The sequence below is a fragment of the Miniopterus schreibersii genome (genome assembly GCF_964146895.1).
Source record: "Miniopterus schreibersii genome assembly, chromosome: 3".
NCBI lineage: Eukaryota > Metazoa > Chordata > Mammalia > Chiroptera > Miniopteridae > Miniopterus > Miniopterus schreibersii.
Window position 1 is genome coordinate 23,374,637 of NC_138103.1, and position 23,461 is coordinate 23,398,097.

General features: G+C 49.9%; 1 protein-coding gene across 2 annotated transcripts; it reads right to left on the reverse strand.

Moving 5' to 3' along the window:
- Nucleotides 1-9,268: 9,268 nt before the first annotated feature.
- On the reverse strand, nucleotides 9,269-18,457 carry ASL (argininosuccinate lyase). 2 transcript variants are annotated; one of them, XM_081132675.1, is made up of 17 exons: nucleotides 18,369-18,457; nucleotides 18,129-18,183; nucleotides 15,086-15,280; nucleotides 14,621-14,704; nucleotides 14,283-14,339; nucleotides 14,042-14,139; nucleotides 12,765-12,842; nucleotides 12,604-12,681; nucleotides 12,139-12,191; nucleotides 11,738-11,800; nucleotides 11,443-11,557; nucleotides 11,235-11,319; nucleotides 11,062-11,121; nucleotides 10,715-10,798; nucleotides 9,819-9,899; nucleotides 9,555-9,661; nucleotides 9,269-9,454 (listed from the first exon to the last, which is right to left on the reverse strand). In XM_081132675.1, exons 2-17 carry the CDS (start codon nucleotides 18,138-18,140, stop codon nucleotides 9,310-9,312), a joined length of 1,395 nt encoding a protein of 464 aa, XP_080988801.1. In that variant the 5' UTR covers nucleotides 18,141-18,183; nucleotides 18,369-18,457; the 3' UTR covers nucleotides 9,269-9,309. The 2 variants fall into 2 exon arrangements, with proteins under 2 accessions (XP_080988801.1, XP_080988802.1); XM_081132676.1 differs by lacking the exon at nucleotides 18,369-18,457 and adding an exon at nucleotides 18,269-18,362.
- Between the last annotated feature and the right edge of the window lie 5,004 nt (nucleotides 18,458-23,461).

Genomic DNA, 23,461 nt, shown 5'->3' on the forward strand with positions numbered 1-23,461 from the left:
TCTGTCTAATAGGTCTTTGTCTTAGGCTCTGTGTTCGAGAGAAGCCAACTAGAAGTGTCTCTAGAAAGCCACCCCACAGGATGAGATTCTGGAACTAGACAACCTTTCCGGTCATTTGGCAACAAGGACCCGATTGTCGCATTAGTAACTAGAGGGTGATAGCTCCTGGGGGGCTGTATCATTGTAATCACTAAGACTATTACCTGTTGTGAATTGAGATAAGATACAAGTGGAAGGGGAAACACTAGGTCATGCAATAGAAGTTGAATGAAATGTGATTAAAGATAATTATAAGGATTGTGGAGTTAACTTCTTTTGCTAAGTGTCCAGAGAACCTTGAAGAAAAAGAACGACAGGCCCCATTTAGCCAACTAACATATAGGGCATGGGGTGAAAGCCAGAAACTTCTTTGGAACTGTGGTGGGGGTTTTTTTGCCTCTTTGTTTTTTTAAACCAGAACATTTATTGTATGACTAATCACTGAAATCCTTCAGATGAACTGGGTGCTGCAACCAGCACCCAGGTGTTGGTCCTATGCAGATCCATACCTGAATCTGCGGTGTATAATTTTCAGGTGCCTCATTTGACCAGTCCCGGTGGTATTTCGTCATTTAGCATTGGCACTCCACTTACACTTTGTCTTCTGCTTGGCAGGGTAGCCTCATTCGCACAGGCAGACTTCTAAGGGTAGTGCGCCTTAGAGCCACAGTGGCAGCACGTGTGTGTCTTATTGTGACACTTTCCGAATGATGACATTCCCTATCTCATCTTGCTTCTGTGGCCAAGACCAAAGAGTTCCTTGGACCTGTTTAAAGAGATCTTAATCTCCTACAGTTGTGGGAGGACATATTGAAAATTGGGCCCAGCATTTAATCATAGGGTGTCAGAGCCACTAGAGTCAGGGATCTAGGAACTGGGATGTAGACACTTGGATGGTTCTACCTAAAAATCTTGAACTCCCAGATTTACCTGAATCCTCTGACCTGTTAAAGAAGCCCTACTCCCCATGAAAGTAGTCTTTTTTTTTTTTTCACTTTAAAAAAATCTTTTAAAAAAAATATGTTTTTATTTATTTCAAAGAGAGGAAGGAAGAGGGAGAGAGAGACAGAAACATCAATGATGAGAGAGAGTCATTGATCAGCTGCCTCCTGCACGTCCCAGCCTGGGGATTGAGCCCACAACCGGGGCATGTGCCCTGACCAGGAATCAAACTGTGATCTCCTGGTTCATGGGCCAACCGCTGAGCCACGCCAGCCAGGAGAGTTCTCGACCCACTTTAAAGTCAAATTATAATAGGTAACCATGGTAATTATTAGTCGTTTTCACCAAATATTTCTGGTTCTCCTCCCTAGACACATGGTCCTTGCCCCTTTGAAGTTAGGTGTGACCGCGTGACTATTTTTACCAAATGAAATGCAGATAGAAGAAATTTTGAGAGCCAGCACCTGGTCTGCCACATCCCCCTTTCCTGCCTTGGTGATCATGGAAGCATGTGTCAAATTGAGCTTCCATCAGCCTACGTCCCTGAGTGAGTTAGGGTGATCAATGCTCCCCTTCCAATCTGTGATGAATATGTGGCTTGAGTGAGAAATAAACCTTTATTGTTTCACACAGCTGAGATTTTGCAGTTGTTACTACAGCATAACTAGCCTGCCTTGACTCACACACTATGTGCCAGGTACTCATGTGGGTGCTATACATGTATTAACTCATTCACTTCTCACAACAACCCTATGAAATAAGTGCTATCATCAGTCCCATGTCACAATGCAGTGACTGACACACAGCAAAGTTAAATCACTTTCCTGAGACCGCAGAGCTAGTAAGGGGCAGAGGTAAAATTTGAACCTGGTTCCAGATTTATGCTCTTGGTCACTCTGCTATATTGCCTCTCAGACTTTCAAACTCATGTTTGAACAGGAACTGACAAAAGTCATGAGTTTTATTAAATATTCATACATATATAGAGAAAAGGGAACTGCCAATTTTCATCCTGAATTGAGATAGATATATATTATATTTGTTATATTATATTTACAAGTATTTATATCTTATATATTTATATAGAGATGTCACTTGATATTTTAGTGGCTATTTTATTTTATTTTTTGCAAGTTCAGGTCTTTATTTCAAAGTGTCATCTGAATAAGTTGCAAGGGCAATACATGCACAATAAAGGAGACTGCCAGCGCTCCTAAAACTTGTTCCTTAAAAAGGGCAGAACTTACAATGATTTGGACGGGGAAAAGATAAATAGAGACAAGCTATTCTGGAACTAAAATCAGGTTTAGTTGGTATTTTAACATCAATACGAGGGTAACAGTGGTCTAGTACAGCAACCAACTAGAACAACAGATATTTTAGAGGTTAATGGTTATTTTTACAAGATCTAAAAATAATCTCTAAAGTATGAGAATCATAAAAAAACCCTCCCCACCTTATACTTTCAAGGACAGTTTTTTTAAATCGTTTAAAACAAATTCCCTTGAGGTATAGTTTACATATAATAAAATGCACACTCATTCTAAGTGTACAGTTTGATAAAGCTTGGCAAATGTATACACCTAAGTACTTACCACCACTATAGAAATACTATAGAAATTTTCCACTACTTTAGGCAGTTCCTCCTGACCCTTACCAGTCAATCCTACCCTCACCCCTGACCCCAGGCAACCACCAATCTCCCTTGTGTCACTATAGATTAGATTTGGCTTGTCTAGAGTTTCATATGAATGGAATGATACAGGACACTTTTTTGTGTCCAGTTTCTTTCACTCAGCATAATGTTTTTGAGAATCTCCATGTTGTTGCGTGTATCAGTACTGTGTCCCCAAGAACAGATTTTAGGAACAGAAAACAGAACAAGTTTCAATTCTGGACCTGTCATAAATGCTCTATTCATTATGTTTATCCGTAAATGCTTATCTATTCCAGTAAGAGTCTTGGAACCAATTATGAACCAATTATGATGTGGAATAGTGTCCACACCTCTGCAGCTTCTGGAAAGAGGAGACCCACCCTTCTGACATTCCTTTTCTCCTGCAAGACTCCATCATCATCTTTCCTTTAGCGCCTAGAGAAAAGGACAGGCCTGAGGAGCTCAACACCTACCATAATGCTCTAGCTGGTTTGGCTCAGTGGTTAGAGCATTGGCCTGTGGACTGAAGGGTCCCAGGTTCGATTCTGGCCAAGGGCAAGTACCTTGGTTGCAGGATCGATCCCTGGACCTGGTCAGGGCACATGTGGGAGGCAGCCAATCAATGTGTCTCTCTCACATCAATGGTTCTCCCCCCTCCCACTCTCTTTAAAAAGCAATGGAAAAAATATGCTCAGGTGAAGATCAAAACAAACAAACATCCTACTGCACTGAAAGGAAAAAACCAGAAAACTTTAGACAAGAGCACTAGGGGCGTGTAACATCTTCTCTGACACAGCTTCCTGCATCTCCTTGATTTTCCCTGACACTTGTCACAATGTGAAACGGCCTTACTCCTTTCCTTTCCCAATGTCTGCGGTACTGGCTCCCTGCTCACCGACATGAGCCTTCCCCCCCCCCCCCCGCAGAGCTGAGTCTCCCCCCACACCCAGGAGGCCAGGCCTGGCCGCGAGTCTTGCTTTGGCCAGATGGGTCCACAGTGCTCCAGCTCCTCTGTTTTCGTCGTTGAGGGGTGCTCCACCGTGTGGATACGCCGCTACTGATGTTACCCCTTTCCTGTTGAGCATCGAGGTCGTTTCTGAGCTAGCGCAGGGACCTGGGCCCAGGAACAGAAAACACCCAGTGGTCAGGAAGCCAAGTTGAGCCCAGGTGTCAGGAAGAACACAGGAGAGCTGACCGAGAAGACGCCAGCACCCCTCCACTCCCTGCTCAAAACACAAGCAGCCTATTTTGTCTGCCTCTGTCTGCTTAAACCACTGACTGCGTGCACAGTTGACGAAGACGTGCCCGCTGCACACCTTTCCTGGGTGGCTGTGAGGAGCAGCGCACCATCTTGCCCCAACAGCACAGGCACAAAAGTAGTCACCAGGCAACAAGGCTGAAGAAGGAAGTCGCCCCACCCTGAAGTGGAAAATTCCAAAAGCCTGCCTTTCTCAAAAAGCCCGCTTTGTCCCCAGCTTATAAAAGCAGCCAAGGAGAGCCAGCCCCGAGTCAGTTCAGAGGCCCTTCTTTTCCTCTGTGCTTGAGCATAAGCTTAATAAAATGTCTGGAAATTTCTCTGGGGCTTTCTCTCAGTTTCTATCTTGAGAAATCCAAGAACCCCAATGCTGGTAACATCTCCATTTTTCACATTTACAATCAGTGCTGCGACGTACATTCCTCAGGTGGCTCCTGACCTTATGCTCAAGTGTGAGCCTTGACTCTAAAGTGTGGATGAAAGATGGAAAGTAACCTCACAAGGTGATCCAATCATAAATTCCTAACTGGGCTATCATGGTGGGCTGTCACACCCCGGGCATGTAACTTTTTAAAAAAATTTATTGTTGAAAGTATTACAGATGTCCCCTTTCCCCCCCCATTGATCCCCTCTACCCTGTACCCCTCCCCCCAGGCCTTCCCCATACCAATGTCTGTACACATATAAGCATAAAAGCTCTTCGATTAATCTCTCCCCACCCACTCCCCACTCCCCGCCTTCCCTCTGAGATCCCTCAGTCTGTTCCACGCTTCTACGTCTCTGGATCTGTTTTGTTCATCAGTTTATTTTATTCATGAGACTCCACATATGAGTGAGATCATGCCATATTTGTCTTTCTCTGACTGGCTTATTTCACTTAGCGTGATACTCTCCAGGTACCACCATGCTGTCTCAAAGGGTAAGAGATTCTTCTTCTTTACAGCTGCATAGTATTCCATGGTGTAAATGTCCCACGGCTTTTTTATCCACTCATCTACTGATGGGCACTTGGGCTGTTTCCAGATCTCAGCTACTGTAAATTGAGCTGCTATGAACATAGGGGCACATCTATTCTGACTGGTGCTTCGGGATTCTTAGGATCTATTCCTAGAAGTGGGATCACTGGGTCAAATGGCAGTTCCATTTTTAATTTTTTGAGGAATCTCCACACTGTTTTCCGTAGTGGCTGCACCAATATGCATTTCCACAGCAGTGTACCAGGGTTCCCCTTTCTCCACACCCTCGCCAGCACTTGATTTGTTGATGGCAGCCATTCTGACAGGTATGAATACCTCCTTGTAGTCCCAGGCCCGTACTTTGAGTAAAAGGTTTATCTTTGCCTTAGGCAAGCCCTTTCCATTGTTTTTGTGCACCTAGGTTAACACACCTTTGAATTAAGTATAACCACCCTCAAGAGAGCACTTAATCTTAACTATCCTGTCATCCAATCCCCATCTTGCTTTCTCCCACCTTCAAGTAATCTTCCCTACATTCCCTCCTTAATTTCAAATGCGTAGAAGAAACTGTAAAATTGTCATTCTCCGGAGCATTTGAGAAAGATCTGGCAATTGTCATCAGTTTTGGTTCAAATTCTCTACAGGTTTGGACATTCTTAACATAAATCTGTCTTAAGCTACTTTTCTGTACTTCTCCCCCATATCTCAGCGTACTTCTCAGTGAACATCTGCTTCTTGGGTCCAGAAATATCTTCCCAGGCTTGTCCTGTTCTCTGAGCCATCTTTCTAAGCTTGGCCCAGACGCCAGCTCTTCTGTGCCTTGTCGGAAGGAAACTCTCCCTTCTCCAGCCTCCCGGGACAGCAGCTATTCCAGCATTTGTGGTCAGGGGCCTGAACCAGAGGCCTGGCTGTCCAGCCTTAGCCAAGTGATGAGTCTCTGGCAACGAACCCTCCTCCTTGCTCCCTAAACACAATAGTATGGGCCCTGACCCCCAAGTGAGAGCACACAGGCTATCACTGTGTAAAGGTGACCTGGGGCACTGGATTTCTACTGCTTGACGACAATAACAGCAGCCTACATGAGCTGGCATCTACTAAGGGATTCTTACAGCTCCAAAACACTATCAAATGGAGTTCCTCTTCCTCTGTTACACATGAGGAAATTGAGGCTCAGAGAGGTAGAGTGACGTACCCAAGGTAACACACTCAAAACTACATTTACCACTGTTGATGGCACATCCACTCCTTTCCCCAAATTACCCTGCATTCGAAGGCCCTTCTGATGTCTAGGACAGGAAATAATAGAATCTGCTCCCCCTGGTGGTGGGATGCAGCAACACAAAATGTCCCTGCAAAGATGGGAGGGTCACTGCCATGAGCAAAGTCACAGGACACTCAGCTGACCAGAAGATGAGGTTAAGACTTCCTCTTACATGCCCCCCCATAGACAAATTTTATTGCATTTAAAAAATATCGCAGATAGGTTTTGAGAATCATCTGCCATCTTCTTGTTTTCGTAGCTAGACAACCCTTATTCATCAGCTCACTGAACGGTCCCTTTTTCAGAGACATAGATAACATCTAACATTTTCCTGATATCCTTGTGTGTCTTTTTAACTTTATTTTTACTGTTGACACTATTACGGATGTCCCCATTTTCATGACATCTTTGTGTTTAACTGTTGTGGCTTGCTGAATCAAAGCAGTTGAATTTGATACAAGTTCAATGCCAGTAACTTTCAGGGCTTGAGATATGGAACAAGCAATGCCTGGCTTCATATGAACAGTACAGATAACAGTTTTCATACAAAAAGTGTCAGATTTCAACAAGAGCCCCACTCTCCTGAGCAGAGATGTTGATGGGGAAGTGAGCCTGTAACGCCAGGCCAGCGGAACACCCTTGACCACACGCCGCATTTAACCACAGACCGTGTGAACTATAGCCAGTGTCTTTCCCCTCCGCTGAATGTCAACTCGGAGTCTCTTCCCTTTATTAACTGGGAGGCTGAGTTCTGCACTGATGAAGCCCCCTGCAGAATTCCTCTGGGGCCCCTCACACTAATTGTGCATCCTTTCAGAGTGTTCACATTTTCTGGGATGTCGACAGTCTGGTTGCTGAAAACGGGCTTCATTCTCGAAGTAGATGCATCAGAAGAGAGAGAACCCTAATGTTTATTTCTTAAGATACAATTCGTCGTTTAAGGTGTACAATTCAACATTACCGACCATTTTAGAACATTTTCATCACCTCCTATCAAAAAACTGTACCCTTTGGCTACCTATCCTTCTATCCCTCACACCCAGCCCTAAGCGAGCACTGATCTACTCTCTGTCTCCATAGATTTGGCTATTATGGATGTTTTGCATAAATAAAGCGATATGTGGCCAGTTACCTCTTAAATGTTTTGAAATTGAGTGTTTACATTGCAGTTCTGCTTTGTGCCTCAGCTAATTGGAATCCGTGTTTTCAGCTCTGACTTTCTCTGCTGAGATTAGCAAGTCCAGGGTAAATTTTACCTTCCCTCCCCAAAGAGAAACCCAGAGGCTCAATTTCTCCAAAGGGAACAAAATGAAAAGGAGGGAAAAGAACCACAGAGGGAATTAGGGCATTGGGAACTTTTGTTGGAGGTCTTACCATCCAGGCCCCTGATCTCCAGCCCTGCCTGCACTGGTGTCTGAGCTCACCTTTGAGGTGCAAAAGTCTGGGAGATGGATGGATCAGGGCTGCCTCTCCTGCCCCATTTCCAGACTGCAGGACTGCCCCGCCAGTAGGAAAGATGCCTGAGGACACCCCAGAGGTCATTCAAAAGGGCAAGAGTGAAGAAAAGAGACGAATGTCCCATCTGCTAGAGGAGGGAGCAGTTATTGGAGCAAGGGCTAAAGATGAGGCATGGTCAATAGGCCAGGCCAGCTCTGGAGCCTGCCTAGGGAGTCACAGGCACTTCAGATAGGGGGTATTCTGCAAGGTCAGCCACAGAGCAGGTATCTGCTAAGGCGGCACATGGAAGCTCTGCTTTGGGTTTGACCCTAAGGAGGGAGCTTGTCAAATCGATCCACTCCTTTTGACTTCGCATTTAGAGGTGAACCAGACCCCTACTTTCACAATAGTCCCTTTCCCCAGCAAAAATGACAACGCTTTGTCTCAAATATTGGGGGAGGGGGGAATCATACAACTCTAGGACATGACCCACAAGTGAGCAGCTGTTGCAGTGTCAACGCGTGGAATGAATTAAGTAGATGCTCTAAGGAAGATGGCAGCTCCGGAAATTTCAAAACCCAAATTCTCCTTGGACAATTTCAAGTGAGTTCAGGTGGTGGGGAGGAATTTTCTGGCTAAGCTAGAGTAGAAAGAAAGCAGAAATGAAGGCCCAGTGCCAAATGGAAACCTGGCTTGTCGTAAGAGGGCCGGAGAGGAAACACACAAAAAGCTAAAATGGTAACACAAGTTTCTGAAGTTGGGTTTGGAACAAGAACAGTGACGAGCTGCCTGCAGCATTCTACTCCCATCGCGTCTGTCTGGGAGAATGACCTTCAGATTAGAAATGGAACAAATGTTGGTAAAGGAATCTGAATGCCCAGTGTAGTGGGTTGAAGAGTGTCCCCCTCATTTCAGTTCACCCCTTATCAAATGTGTCATTGGCAAGTATATTCTCCCATTCAGTAGGCTGTCTTTTTGTTTAGTTGATGGTTTCTTTTGCTGTGAAAACCTTTTTAGTTTGATGTAGTCCCATTTATTTATTTTTTTCTTTTGTTTCCCTTGACCAAGGAGATATATCAGAAAAAATATTAGTAAGAGCAATGTCAGAGTTTGATGGTTTCAGGTCTTACATTTACATCTTTAATCCATTTTGAGATTATTCCTGTATATGCTGTAAGAAGGTGGTTTAGTGTTATTTTTTTTTTGCTTGTATCTGTCCAATTTTCCCAACACCATTTATTGACTAGACCGTCTTTGCCCCATTGGAGGTGTCTATTTAACCTGTGTATGAAGTTGACCTAGTCCAGGCATCACACACCAAATATCCCATTCCCCTCAGGAGGGCAATGACACTTGTAAATGTGCCCAATGATCCAGGGAAGGGTGGGTTAAAAAGGGGAGAGTGGAAATAGGGGAGCTTAGGGGACACGGGAAGAAAAGGATAGACAGAGACTGACTGACTGGGTTAGCCAAGCCCATCAGGTCCCACCAGAGCTCCAGGGAGGCCAGTCCTGCCAAGACACCTAAGGCAGGAGGTCACTGTGATGCTCCACAGTGGAAGGGAATGGGGTCTGAGCAGGGCAAAGGCTCTGATGAGATGCAATCCCCCCACCCGTGACTCGTGATCCTTGTCCAGTTTCTCCACTTCCTTGATGACCTCTCAACAGACCCCAGAAAGCCCACGGCCAAGGGAGTCAGGTCAAGCAGGAAACACAACAGCCTCCTCTTGGACCCACTTTATTTGGGAGCAGGGTTGGGGGACCTAGGCCTGCTGTGCCCGAAGCAGTGCTCGCACCTGGGCGATCTGCCAGTCAACACTGGAGCAAGCGGTGCCACCCAGGGCGGCATATTGCTCCACGCTGTGCCCGTAGTCCCACACGTGGCTCACATCGCTCGAGAACAGTTGGCTGGGGAAAAGGAGATGGGTTAGGGCAGCCCAGCCACCCCAGCCTCAGGGGCCTGGGCTAGTCCCCTGGGAGGCCACAGAGGGAGGGGAGTGGGCCACACCTGATGGTCTGTAGCTCCTTCAATGACAGCTGGTTGAGGGCGACCCCCTTGGTCTCAGCCATGAACACTGCTTTCCCAGAGGCCTCATGGGCCTGGCGGAATGGCATCTGCAGGTGCCGAGCGGAGCAGAGCACTGACGCAGGGTTCCTGCACTCCCTGCTCTGCTATGGGTGCCCGTGCCCTCCCTAAACACCCCTATCCCTGGAGGGGAGAAGGGGGCATCCCAGTCCCCTCACCCCTCCACTCCAGCCACCCCACACTTACCCCTTTGCGGACCAGGTAATAGGCGAGGTCAGTGGCCAGCATGTCAGGACTAAGAGCCCGCACCATGTTCTCACGGTGAATCTGGGGACGTAGATGGGGAGTGCTGAGTCCTGGGGCCCCTGGGAACCCCAAGGCCTGACGCTGCCAGCTCCAGGCTTACCCCTCAATTAGGATGTCTCCTGCCTTGGGCAGATCCACTTTTACCCACTCTGTTCTGCTCTCTGCTCGAGCCATCTTTTCATAATTATTGATAATTTTTAGGTGTGCTTCAGGGGTTGCCTTTACATTTTCAGGGTCTTTATATTTTGTGTGCATCAAAACCACCTGGCAGATTTACTACAAATACGAATTGCTGGGCCCTACCCCCGGGGCCTCCGACTCGGTGTGTCTGGACTGAGGTGTAGGATTGCACGTCTATCAAGTTCCCAGGTGTTGCTGATGCTGCTGGTGCTAGAACCACTGCTTTAGAGACACATCCTGAACCATTTAGGAATGAAATGATATGAAGATGGGGATTTGGTTCAAAATAAGGGGGGAGGGGAGTGGGTGAAGACAGCTGCCAAAGCAAGAATGGCCACGAGGTGATTATTGCTGAAGCCGGGTGTTGGTACCTAGGGGTTCCTTACACATTTCCTCAACTGTTGTATACTGAAATTTCCGACCATAAAATGACTCAGAATGAAGTTTGGTCAGGCCAGGTGATGGGACTCCTTGAGTCTAACCCACTTCCGTAAGTTTTGTCCCTTCACTGTTCCTCAAGGGCAGGAGCAAGCACATGCCCCCTTCCCCCTGCCCCAGGTCTTCTGGACCACCCACCCTTACCTCCTCTCAAAGCCACCCTCGAGGCATGCCCCTCCCAGAGTCTAGAGACCCAGGGGAGAAGAGGCATGTCTTGCCTGCAACGTGGAGATGACGCCGGTGGCCACCTGGAGGACGGCACTCATGGTGTCTGACACTTCAAACACGGCTTCCTTGTCCTCCTGGAAGGCACATGGCAGGAGGTGAGGGCTCAGCAGCCCTGTCTCCCACTGAGGCATCCCCATTGCTTTCCACTAGGAACACTCAGCACCTCCCACACCCCACACCGAGAGAGGAGAGAGCTCTCAGGGTGGTGAAGGTCTGGGTGCACAGGACGGAAGTTGGCAGTTCTGTGGGGCCCCTGCCTGGAAGTGCCAGGGCTCTGAGAACTGGAATGTGGTATATATGCACGTGGGTTCCTCCTTCCCCATCCACAGCCTCGCACCTGTAAGTCCTTGTTGTAGGTGCTCGGAAGTCCCTTGAGGGTCATCAGGAGCCCAGCGCACTGAGGGCAGAGTGAGGATCAGGAGACTGGACCTCAGTGCCCATCCTGGATGCTTCTCAGGACCCTTTCTTTGGGTCAGCCAGAGGCCTTGCCCCAGTCCCTGCCCTTCTCACCCGTCCAAACACTCGCCCCGCCTTGCTGCGGATCAGCTCCAGGCTGTCTGGGTTTTTCTTCTGGGGCATCAGGCTGCTTCCGGTGCTGGGGACAGAGACGCTGGGGCTGAAGGGGCTCCTCTGCCCCGTGGCTGGTCTGCTGATTGGGGTGGAGGAAGGAAGCCATGCTGGTGGGAGCAGAGCTGGGGCGAGGCGGAGTGAGCCCTACCTGTAGGCGTCGGAGAGTTGCACAAAGCTGAATTCCTTGGTGCCGTAGAGGATGAGGTCCTCAGCCATCCTGCTGAGGTGGGTCATGCACAGCGAAGCCCAGAACAGGAACTCAGCTTGTGGGAGGGAAGGGAAAGCATGCTCTCTGGTCACCAGGCCTCTCTTGCTCTTCATCCCGCCTGGAGAAGCTCCCCGTGGACCATATTGAGGGTGGGAGGAGCCTGGAGAGGATCTAGGACTGGGGGACAAAGGTTGGGCCCAACGCAGGGGAAGAGCAGGCTGGCCCCAGGACTCACCCACAAAGTCTCGCTCACTGGTAGCATCCATGCTGTTGATGGTGATGGCCCCAAACTTCAGTTCTGGACAAGGGGGAAAGGGGAAGGCAACAGGGCTGGGCTGGAGGGCAAGGATGGGCCTCCTCTACTCTGAACCAGGTTGCCCAGCCACCCCCGCTTAGCCCCCTTTAAGGGAGTAGGGAGGGGCGGGGGGGGGAAGGTCTTTTGCACAGGTCCCAGGAAGGAAGTGGAAACCCTGAGTATACCGGAGCCACGCACCCCCGCCACAGGCCTTGCCTTGCCTCTCTAACTTCAGTGTCTACAGGTAATAAACAAAGGTTTCACCCAGACCTCTGCCCTCTCTTTGTAAGACCCCGGTAAAAGCTGATGGTGATCTCCCTAGGGTGGGGAGCGGGGCTTACCTGTTCGGAGCAGCTCCCGGTCCACACCCAGAGGATTGCCTGCAATGGCCCCACTGCAGGGACAGGGGATTCTGAGTGACCAGGGCCCCTGGCAAGCAGGCCCTGGCACATACACACCTGCACACCCAGAGCTGAGCCCTGGTTGCCAGGGCTATGGCCAGTCATCTTGGTGCCCGACACTTGTCCCCATGCAGGGAACTTGGCAGGCTGTGGATAAGTGGTTGGCTCTCTGGGGCTTCTCTGGAGAGCTCTGGCCTTGCCCTGACACACTTGCTAGCTCAGTTGTCCACATCTTAAGAGAGAACTGGGGGTCCATGCAGGATCCCATGTGGAAAGAACCCTGGTTGGGAAGGCCAGTCCCCTCTGTCCTTGATGGCTCCTCCTCTTGTGTCAATCCCCAAGGGCCATGCTAACTATGTGGCAGCAACTCCGCCCCCACCATTGGAGCATTGGGACCTCACTCACCTCCCTAGGGGCAGAACATTGATCCGCTTCTGCACCTCTAGCAGCCTCTCAGAGTCTCTGGTCAGTGCCACTGCATGGCTGTGGGGGCCAGGGGACAGGATAGTCAGGGAAGCCCGGGGCCCTCCCATCCATCATAGCCCCTCCATCCTGGTCTCACTCACCTCAGGATCCAATGGCTCCAGCGGATGGGTTGAGCCCTTTGCAGGTGTGTGTACCCTGGGAAGAGGATGTCACGTTCCCTGTGGGGGAAGGGTAGGGGCAAGGTGCCTGAGGGGCTCCGGAGGCTCTGGTGAGGCCTGCCTGTGACACCCAAACCCTGCAGGCCTGGGCCCTTCCAGGGAATAGCAAGGCAGGCCTACCAAGGATCTGCCTGCTGGAGGGACTGAGAGATCTCCTGGGGACAAACAAGTTGTAAGGGAAGAGACCAGAAGTTTGATAGAGGCCAGAAGAAGGACTGAGCCAGGGCTGTGGGGCCAGGTTGCAAGGCTTGGCCAAGACCAAGCATGGATTACACCCTTAGCTAGCGCCTCCGCAACTCCCAGCACATGTGAGCAGGGACCAGGGCAGGGAGGAGGCTCATGGCGGGTACCACCTGGCAGTGGGAGCCATGTCTGTGAGCATGAGAGAAGCTCCCAAGGAGCCCAGAAGAGCTGGGGGCACTTCAGGGTAGGCGGGGCAGAGGCAGAAGTGCTGTGGGTAGTGGTTTGGTTTGTTTTTTTAGTAAACATCACTGAGGTATGACTCACATACAATTCACCATTTCAAGTGTACACTTGAGTGTACAACTGTCACCACATCAATTTTAGGACATTTCGCTACCCCGAAAGAGAAGCCCTGTGCTCATCAGCAGCCACTCCTTATTCCTGCCAGCCCCCACAGGGTGACTGATGGTGCTTGTGCCCTGTTTGCTCCCAGGTGGTGAGGTCTGTGAAACAGACGTCACAGGGAGTTGGGGAAAAGGAGGGGTCAACCCTGTCCCTGACAACAAATAGGGACTTTTCAGTAGTCAGAGCACAGAAGCCAAAGCTTGGGATGGGGCTGGTGAGAGGCTGCCTTTGGCTCTGTCCTTTGCCTGCCATGCTGGGTGGAAATGGGGACAAGGGGGCAAGCAGGCTAAGGAGTGGCTCTGTCTGCTCCAGGCACTGCCAGCCCCTTCCTCAGGCTTCAGGGCATCTGTCCTGCTTGTGAATTCTCAAAGGGTGAGCTTGCCCCGCCTGCTGTGCTAGGCTGGTATGGGGATAAGGGACACTGCAAGAAACACCCCACTCCTGGCTGCTCTGCCTCCCTCAGTCCAGACATTCTGTACCCCAGGGCCTGGCTCCCCTACCCTCTCCGCCCCTGCCACCTAGGTGTGGTATTCAAGCTGCCAGTCTCAGGGGGAAGGAGAACTGGCTGCCCTCGTGCCCCTCTGCCACCTGGGTGTCCCCATGGGACTCACGCCTCTGCCCGGTCCACCATGGTCCTGATGAGCTCCCGGAGGAGGGCAGAGAGTGTTGAGCAGTTCTGCCGCATCCACAGCCTGAGGTCTGTGACCACCTGTGGAGAGGAGGAGGTGGCACTCAGGGAGACAGATGTGTGGCTTCCCTGAAGAGCCAAGACAGCTGTGGAGCCCCAACTCTGCTGTCTGAGCTCCCCAACGTTGGGAAGTACAGGGTGGTGGGTGGAGGGGTTGGCAGCACCTGGTCGTTCCGACTTCGTCCTGTGTGTAGTTTCCCTGCGGTTTCACCAATGAGCTCCTAGGGGTGGAGGGAGGCATGGGTCAGGGTCTGCTGCACATGGCCCTGTGGGGTCCACCCAGGTGGGCACGCTTCCTCCCTATCCTGCAGTCCTCCATCCCTGCCCCAGGGGCCCCTAGCCCTGCCCAAGTCTCTGCCATCTGGGCCGAGGCCTCCTGTTCTGAGGCCACCAGACTCTGTCAATGACGAAGGGAACAGAATGATGGTGCTTGTGCTCAAAGTGGCCTAGGGCAACGTAGAGAGCAGAGGCTGGCAGGGGGCGGGGCTGGGGGCGGTCTTACCTTTAGACGCCGCTCATTGGCTGTGTGGATGTCCTCATCATTGGGATTTAGTTTGAAGGTGCCCTGGGCCCACTCCTCAGCCACCTGTAGCAGATGGCAGCCACCCAGAGGTCAGACTGGCAGGCAACAGCAGCAAGAGGGCCAAGCCCTGTCCCCACTCCCACCCTGAGTACTGACTGTCCCTGTATTGGAGCTGAGTCCTGGGAGTGCTCTGCAGGAGGGGCCTGTGCAGCAGTCCCCTCAACGGAGCATCTCAGGACCAGTGCACCTCTGCCCATGAGCCCCAGGGCCCAGGGAGCACTAGAGGATGAAAGAGGTGAGCTCAGAACATGGGTAAAGGGCACCTCTCCAGGTGTATCATCACCACACGGGGTTGTGAGGGGCTTGGGATGACACTGCAACCTGTGCTCGGGGACTTGGTGGGAGCCCGGAGCTGCAGGAAGGGGCCCTCAGGGCATGCAATACCTTGTCCAGGCCACGGTGTATCTGGTCCATCTCGGCCTTGGTGAGGAGCCCTGCCTTCTCCAGGCCCCGGCTATAGGCCTTGCTGCCCTGCACATCCACTTCCCACAGTTGCCGGTCGTAGCTGATGGACGAGTTGAACTTCTCCATGATGGGGTCCACTGCGCCCACAAACCGGCCGCCCCACAGCTTCCCGCTCTGGTCAGGAGAACAGGAGCAATTAATATCCTTCCCCCCTCGAATAGCTACCAAGTGTGCTGGCAGTGGGAGCCAGCCAACAGGGTTATTCTTACTAGGCAGATAAGAAAACTGAGGCTAGAGAGTCAGGCATTTGCCCAAAGTCACTCAGCAGGTGAGTGTGGGAATGTGGTTGGACACTGAAGTTAGGGCTCTTTCCTACCATGTGACATTGCTCCAGGGAGATGGTAGCAGGGTACAAGGCATCCCTGAGACCACAGCAGAACTTCTGCGGCCTTTCCTGCCACTGCCGGATTTCTCCTGTGGAATCTGGAGTCTGATTCCAGCTCTGATGTACCAGTGACAAGGATAATAGTGGCTAATACACACTAAATTCTCAGTATACCAGGCACCGCTCTAAATGCTTGGCATGTATGTACTGACAGCAACCCTGAGAAGTCGGTACCAACACTATCCCGGCACAGAGAGGGAAACTAAAGCACAGGTATATATCTTTTGCCCTCGCTGGGGTGGTAGAGCCAGGGCTGCAACCCAGTCTGAAGACAGCTCATGTTCTGAACCCACGTTCTGCCAGGATCTCTGCTGGCTCTGCTATTCTGAACTTTTGCTGCAAGGACAGGCAAGGAGGCACCTGAAAGACACCATCAGGCTCGAGTTCCCTGCATCTCTTTCCCATAGCTTGGGGGGGCAGGAGCTAAGGTCCCATCTCTTTGGAAAGCACCTGTGACACACCTGTTATCACTGGCCTTCTAGGAGGTCACTAGCTGACCCTCTGCCCCCAGGAGCCAAGGGCAGAGAGATGGAATAGAGACATCTCTGTTTTGAAAGAGGGCATAGGCCAGGACCTGGGACAAATGGGGGAGGGGTGCAGAACATTTGTGAAGCAGTCTGAGCACCCAGAGTGCCAAGGATTAGGAGAGTGTGCCAGGGTGGAGGTGTGCGTGGTACCTCACTGGCATCTTTTCTCTGGAGTGGGGTTTATACGGCCATGGAGGACATGTTCGCCTCTGTCCCCCTGCAAATGTCTCGGACCTCTGTTAGCCACCTGACCATGAGTGTTATATAACCTCTCAAAGCCTCAGGATTGCCCCTCTATTGATTTGATAATATTTGCTGAGTGCATACATAGCACATGCCTGGCACTCAATAAGGACTCAATAAATTCTAAGTAATTCTAAGGGAGTAGCCGAGGACTGCTGGGGCCAGGGTATGTGTTAGCTTGGTTCCTGTGTGCACCATGGGGCCTCCACCATGCTCTGGCCCCAGGCTGTGAGCAGACCTCTCAGTGGCCAGCAGCGTTGGCCATCAGAGGACTCTGCCCTGCAGGAGCGGCCTCAGCTCCCCCTTCAGCCTTTTGAACTGAGCCTGCCCCTTACCCTCTGCTGTCCCAGCAAGCCTTAATCTCCAGCAAAGCACCACATGGGGTCCGGGTCCTGACTACTGGGGCCAGAGGGCCAGGGCCAGCCAGTAAGGATGGGGAGCCAGCCTGCCCCTCAGCCAGAAGCCTGGCACCACCTCCCCCAGCAGGTCCCTGGACTCCCTGCCTGGGTTGTTAGTAATAACAACTACTTAACAAGTGGGGCTGCAGCCAAACTAATTAGTGCGAACCCACAGGACGGCCTGAGGCAAGCAGAAGTCACCTGGCACCCTGGTCTCCTGAAAGCAGCCTATTCTGTTTTGGGGCCAAGCTCCTGCCCCATGGCAGGCTTAAAAGGACCCCAGGAAAAAAAAAAAAAGACCCTAGGAGGATGTCAGAATGAGGTGCCATAGCTTGGGCACTGAGGGGGAAGCCCAATGTGGTGGGAGAGGGCACTGCTCCAAGCCAGTGAACATGGGGGCCAGAATAATCCCGTTAGGGCAAGGGGCAGGGCACTGGGTTGGGATGAGATGTTGTTACTGTGAGTATAATTTGCCACCACTTATTGAGCACCTACTGTTGCTTGGCCCTGTCTACACATTCTATATGTGCTGTTACACCCTCCTACGAAGTGGGCACTGTCACCCCTATTTTACAAATGAGAAAAGAGGTTCAGGGAGGTCAAGTGGCCGCTTCAGAAAGCATGTCTGTTTGGCTCCAAAGTCCAGGCCCTGCCCCCAGCCCTCCACCAGGACCTAGAAGCTGGCAGGGCAAGCATTCTTATCCTATTTATTCAGATGCACAAACAGGTCCAGAGAGAGGAAGTGATTTGCCAGCTAATGAGGGCCAGAAGCGACTGGGACCCAGACCTCCTGCTTCCCAGGCCCAATGACATCACACAAACAGCCCCTTTTACATAAAGTGTTCGAAGCAATGACTTCATGATCTGGTACCTTACAGAGGGAGGCAGACAGCTATCATTGCCCCCAACTGCCAGATAAATCAACTGAGGCCCAGAAAAGGAACCTGTGCCTTAGACTCCTGCCACTCAGTGGTCAGGAAAAGAACCCAGGAGTCCTCTGGCTCTCTGGAAGAGGTGAAGCTTCTGGGCACTGGGGCCACTGGGGCCACTGGGGCCACTGGGGCCACAGGGCAAGGTCCCCTACCTTCTGGCTCTTTCCACAGGCCAGAGTCATGTGGATTCTGCTACACAGGGACAACTGCCACGGCAGGGGGCCGGGTCAGGGCCGCCTTTCCGAGCAGAGTGCTTTGGTGGGTCTGAGACCCAGACCGTGGGGAGGGGTGCAGGAGAGGCAAAGGTCTCTCTCAGCGCTGGCAGGGGCCACTGCCGGAGCCAGCAAGGAGCACTGCTGGGAGGGCGGCCTGGCCGGGTCTGGCACCAGGAGATCCCGGGCGCAGGTCAAGGCCCCCAGGGCGCCCCTCCCCTCGCTTGGGGTCCTGCAGGACCGGCGTCCCCGAGGTCCCACTCACCTCCGATGCCATTTTGGGTGTTTCCTCGTCGTCCGGGAGCCTCGATCCTTCGGGTCTAGAAGACAAAACAGGGCTGACGACCGCCTCGCCCCCGGGCGGGGTCCCCCGGGCGGAGCTGGCTTTGGGCTCCCGCGCGGCACTTGGCCGAGACCAGCACGTGGGTGGGCGGCCGCGAGCAGAGCCTGGGTCCCCGCGCCCTCCGCTCCCGCGCCGCCCCGCGTCCCGCCTCCGCGCGCTCACCGCCGCCTGCCCGCGCCGTCTGTTCCTCCGGGGCAGCCGGCGGGGCTTTTCTGGCGGAGACGGCGTCAGCGGCGGCCGGGCCTGTCCCCGCCTCCTGGCGGCGGCGGCACCAATCCCAGGACCGCCTGTGGGCGGGGCCGTCTCCCGCCCGCCCGGGGTGCGGCGGCCCCCGGGGGTGGGTCGGGGACAGTGCCCGCGCCGCCGCGCTCCCGGCAGCAGGTACTCCTGGCACTGCGGACATGGGCGAGGGCTAGAGGCGGAGACGCTGGGGACGGGCCTGGTGGGCCCACAAAGATACATAATGTGAAATGGCATGCCCGTCGTTTATTCATTCAACAAGCCTCCCGTGTGATAGGTACAGAGTTAGACACTGAAGAGAAAGCCATGAGCATGCGAAACGATGCCTGCCTCAAGAAGCTTTAACAAAGCACGGGCAAAGGTGTGCAGGGGGCCGTGTGTGTGTGTGTGTGTGTGTGTGTGTGTGTGTGTGTGTGTCACAGGTCACAGAGGGCAGCGCAGAACAGAGGGGAGTCTATCTTGGATCCTTAGGGAAGATTTCCTTGACATGATTTCCATGACATGATTATTCAACAAAAAGAACAGGCTGGGTTCTAAGCACTGAGGATACAACCCGGGAGTCCTGCCCTGGAAGGGCTTCTAGTGGAGATGTGCCCTGAGTTGGGTTATAGAAGATGAGAGGGAGCTAGCTTAGTGAAGACTGAAACATTCCCTGCAGAGGGAACAGCCTAGGCCAAGGCCTGGAGGCTAGAATGTGAATGGCCTGCTTGGAGAACAGGAAACCATCAGAGTGACTATAACAAAGGGTCAGGGGCTTGAGGATGGGGGTGGGGAGGAGAGGTGGGAAGTAAGGTGAGGCAAGATTGTGAAGGGCTTTGAATGTCAAGGTCTTGGTCCTGTTGGTCACAGAGACCAATGACTGGGATGCCGTGCGGGTTGAAGGTTTTTAGCCCTCCCTCAGGAGTGGACTTCCCGGAATGTATTGGGCTTTTTCAAGCCTTCATAAATGCTCTTCCCTATGCCTGGGATGCCCTTCCCTCACTGTCTGTCTTGCTACCTCTCATTTGTCCATCAGAATTCTAGCCAAGCATCATCAATGTTCAGGAGACACTCAGCTGATCCAGGTGGATGCTGAATCCAGGTGCTGCGGAGGGATCCTGAGCATAGGGGCATCTAGCAGTCTTTCCCTGAATTGGGAGCACTGTAGTTGTGGCTTCTGGGTCCTCCCCCCACCCAAATGTGAACTCCTTGGAAGCAAGACCTTATCCATTTTACCTCTGTGACCCCCCAGCAGGCCACTAGGTGGACAGGAAAGCCTGCGAGAAAGCCATGTGGTCCTGAAAGCAGAGAGCCTGTGGCAAGTCCCTAGGATCCACCTGCTAGTGTCTGAGGCCTGACACCCCTTCCTGGAAGGCCAAATGTGAAAGTCAGTGGTATTCTGCAAAATGAGGTCACATTCCTGAATATCCAGCAACATGCTGGAGCCAAACCCTTCGGCAAATGAAGTGAGGCTGGAAAGGGAATTGGGAAAAATGTTTGAGAGCAGGGCTATAACCACAATACCTAATGTGGGTAACTCACCAGGTTCCAGATTCTGCACTAAAGATTTAACATGATTAATCTCATTTAATCTTCACAACAGTCCTGCTTACAGATGAATAACCTTAAGCTGCAAGGGGCTAAGGGTTATAGGATGTGCCCATGGGCACCCAGTTAGAAGGGGATAGTCTGGCTTCCCACACTGTACCACAGGACAGAAGAGAGACTGTCATCCTAGGTTTGCTTGCTGCAAATAGCAAGCTGGGCCTGTGTGGAGGCCACTGCAGGGCTGGGAAAAGAACTCAGGAGAAGGCAGAAGACAAGAAGGCAGCGTAAAGGCTTGTGAAGAAAAAACTCAAACAATCAAAGGAGTCTTCAGCTAAGGTCCCAAAAGTAGATACTAAAGTGGACTGAACCCTTGATCTTGAAGAAGCATCCTTAGCATAAAAGACTCATGAAAATTGAGTAGACAAGTTCCCTCTGGAAAAACTGAGACCCCTGGGAGGCTAAGAGAGGCTCAGAGAAGTGTGCCTGCCAGTGGCTAGTCTGTTACCAGTGCAGGGAAGATGGGCAGGAGGGACAGGTCATCTCTAACCACCAGGAGGCCACCTTCTGCTATCTGTAGACCATAAAAAGATCAGAAAAGAGGCTCCAAAGAGGGACATTCTCAGGCCTGGAAGAGACAACACTCAGCTCATACAACAGTCTAGTTGTTCTTGTTCTAAGTGGGAGGTTTAGGTGGCCCCCAAGTTTGTTATGGGAACATGACTGGAAGGAAGACTGGGCTTTGGGCCACTGTGGGAAGCCATTGCAGGTGCTTCATTCCCAGGGACATCTTTTTTTTTTTTTTTTTTAAATATATCTTTATTGATTTCAGAGAGAGGAAAGGAGAGAGAGAGAGAGAGATAGAAACATCAATGATGAGAGAGCCATTGATCGAGCCCACAACCCGGGCATGTGCCCTGACCGGGAATCGAACCCCGATCACCTGGATCCCAGGTCAACGCTCAACCGCTGAGCCACGCCTGGCCGGGCTCAGGGACATCTTTGATCGTCATCAGACCCAGCTCCTCTTCAGATGCCAGGCTGGGTGGCTGGGGCTTGGGGACTGGCATGAGTCTATTCCCAGGGAATCCTAGTGCTATCTGAATCCTATAATGCAGCAGAAATGGTAGCAAGCCTTATTAAATGATAGATGCACCATTTCATTGCCAGGAGACACAGACTATAAGAAATGCTAAGGAAGTTCTTCAAGGTGAAGGGAAATTACATCAAGAGGAAGCTTGGGTCTATGGGAAGGAAAAAAGAGCACCAGACAAGGCAACTATCTAGAGAAGACTTTTTTCTCTTTTCTTAATTTCTTTAAATACAAAAAAACTATTTAAAAATAATAACAATATAGTTAGTTTTATAACAAGTGGAAGAGGTTACTAAAGGAATTACACTGTTGTAAGGTTCTTACATTATACATGAAGAGGTATAATATTAATTCAGGGCAAACTGGGGTAAATTAAGGATTCATATTGTAATTCTTAGAGCAACCACCAAAAAAAAAAAAAAGTACACCTGAAAATCCCAAAAAGGAAATAAAATGGACTTTAAAAATATTCTCAATCTGGAAGAAGTCAGGAATAAATGCCACAAGTACAGATAGAAAAACAGCAAGATGAGCCCTGGCCAGGTAGCTCAGTTGGTTACAGTGTTGTCTCGATCAGCACCCCAAGGTTTCAAGTTTAATCTCTGGTCAGGGCACATACAACAATCAACCAATGAATGCGTAATTAAGTAGAACAACAAATCGATGTTTCTCTCTCTCCCTCCCTCTCTCTCTCTCTAAAAATCAATCAATAAGTAAAAATTTTAAATAGCAAGATAATAAACAACAGTTGACCCTTGAACAACGCAGAGGTTAGGGGAACTGAACGCAACACAGTTGAAAATCTGTGTATAATTTTGTTGTTGTTGTTAATCTTCACCCAAGGATTATTTTTTCCATTGATTTTTTAGAGAGAGTGGAATGGAGGGAGGAGGAGGAATGGAGAAGAAGGGAGGGAGGGGGAGAGGGAGAGAGAGAGAGACATTGGTGCAACAGACACATCGATTGGCTTCCACCCACATTCACCCTGACTGGGGCCAGAGATCGAACCTGCAACCCAGGTGAGAGCCCTTGACTGGGAATCGAATCCCTTTGGTGTACTGGCCAATGCTCTAACCACTGAGCAATGCTCTCCAGGGCTGTGTATAACTTGACTCTCTAAAACTTTACTGTTGACCAGGAGTCTCACTGAGAACATAAACAGTCAGTTAACACATATTTGTATATTATATGTATTATATACCATAAGAATATTTAGAGAACATGCCACCCAACAACTGCAAATTAAATTATTGGTACCCTTTGCAAGCAGCAGATAATGATAGTAATTTTTGTATTTAAAAATGACCTATAAAAGTATATTACAGTATGAATATATACCAAGGAATATAACTCAGCAATAAAAAGAAATGAACTATTTATACATGCCACAACTTGACTGAATCTCTAGGAAATTTTATGTTTAGTGAAAAAAAAAAAGCCAATCCCAAAGGAATCAATTCGTATTGCTTCTACTAATACAACATTTTTTAAATGACAAAATTTTAGACACGGAGAACAGAATAGTGGTTGCCAGAGATTAGGGATGAGGGGAAGGCAGTTATTACAAACAAAACATGCATGTACAAGTCTTTCTATGGACATATGCTTTCATTTCCCTTGGGTAAACACCTGGGAGTAGAATGGCTGGATCATATAGTAAATGTCTGTTTAACATTTTAGGAAATTAACAAATAGTATTCCAAAGTGGTACAATTTTACTTTTTGCACCAGAAGTATATGAGTTCCAGTTCTGCACATCCTTGTCAACACTTAGAATGGTCAGTCTTTTTAACTTATTTGCTCTTATGGGTGCATATTGGCATCTCATTATTGTTTTAATTTGCATTTCCCTAATGACTAATGCTGAGCATCTTTTCATGTGGTTATTTGCCATCCATATACCTTCTTTAGTGAGGTGTCTGTTCAAAATTTTTGCTATTTTTAAATTAGGTTATTTGCTTATTGGTGTGTTTTGAGAGTTCTTTATCTGTTCTGCTTTTCATTCAGATTTATGGCCAGTCTGTGTATTGTCTTTTCTTTCTCTTTCTCTTTTTCTTAGAGCAAAGGTTTTTAATTTTGATGATACAAGTCCCTTTTCAGATATATGATAAATGGTCTGCAAATTTATTTTCCTCATCCTGTGGATTATTTTTTTCATTTTCTTGATTGCATTGTTTGCAGCACAAATGTTTTTAATCTTGATAAAGTCCAATTTATCTATTTTTTCTTTTGTTACCTGTACTTTTGATGTCATATCTAGGAAAGTATTACCTAACCCAAAGTCATGAAGATTTACCCCTATGTTAAATTTAAAAATTTTTGGTTGATTGATTTTAGAGAGAGAAACATCAATTTGTTGTTCCACTTATTTTTTTTAAGTTTCTTTATCTTTATTGTT

Coding starts and splice junctions, on each gene's coding strand:
- ASL (XM_081132675.1), bottom strand. Junction 14,140..14,282: donor GACGAAGTCGGAACGACCAG/GTGCTGCCAACC, acceptor TCCTCTCCACAG/GTGGTCACAGACCTCAGGCT. Junction 9,900..10,714: donor GCGTCATCTCCACGTTGCAG/GCAAGACATGCC, acceptor CTACGTCCCCAG/ATTCACCGTGAGAACATGGT.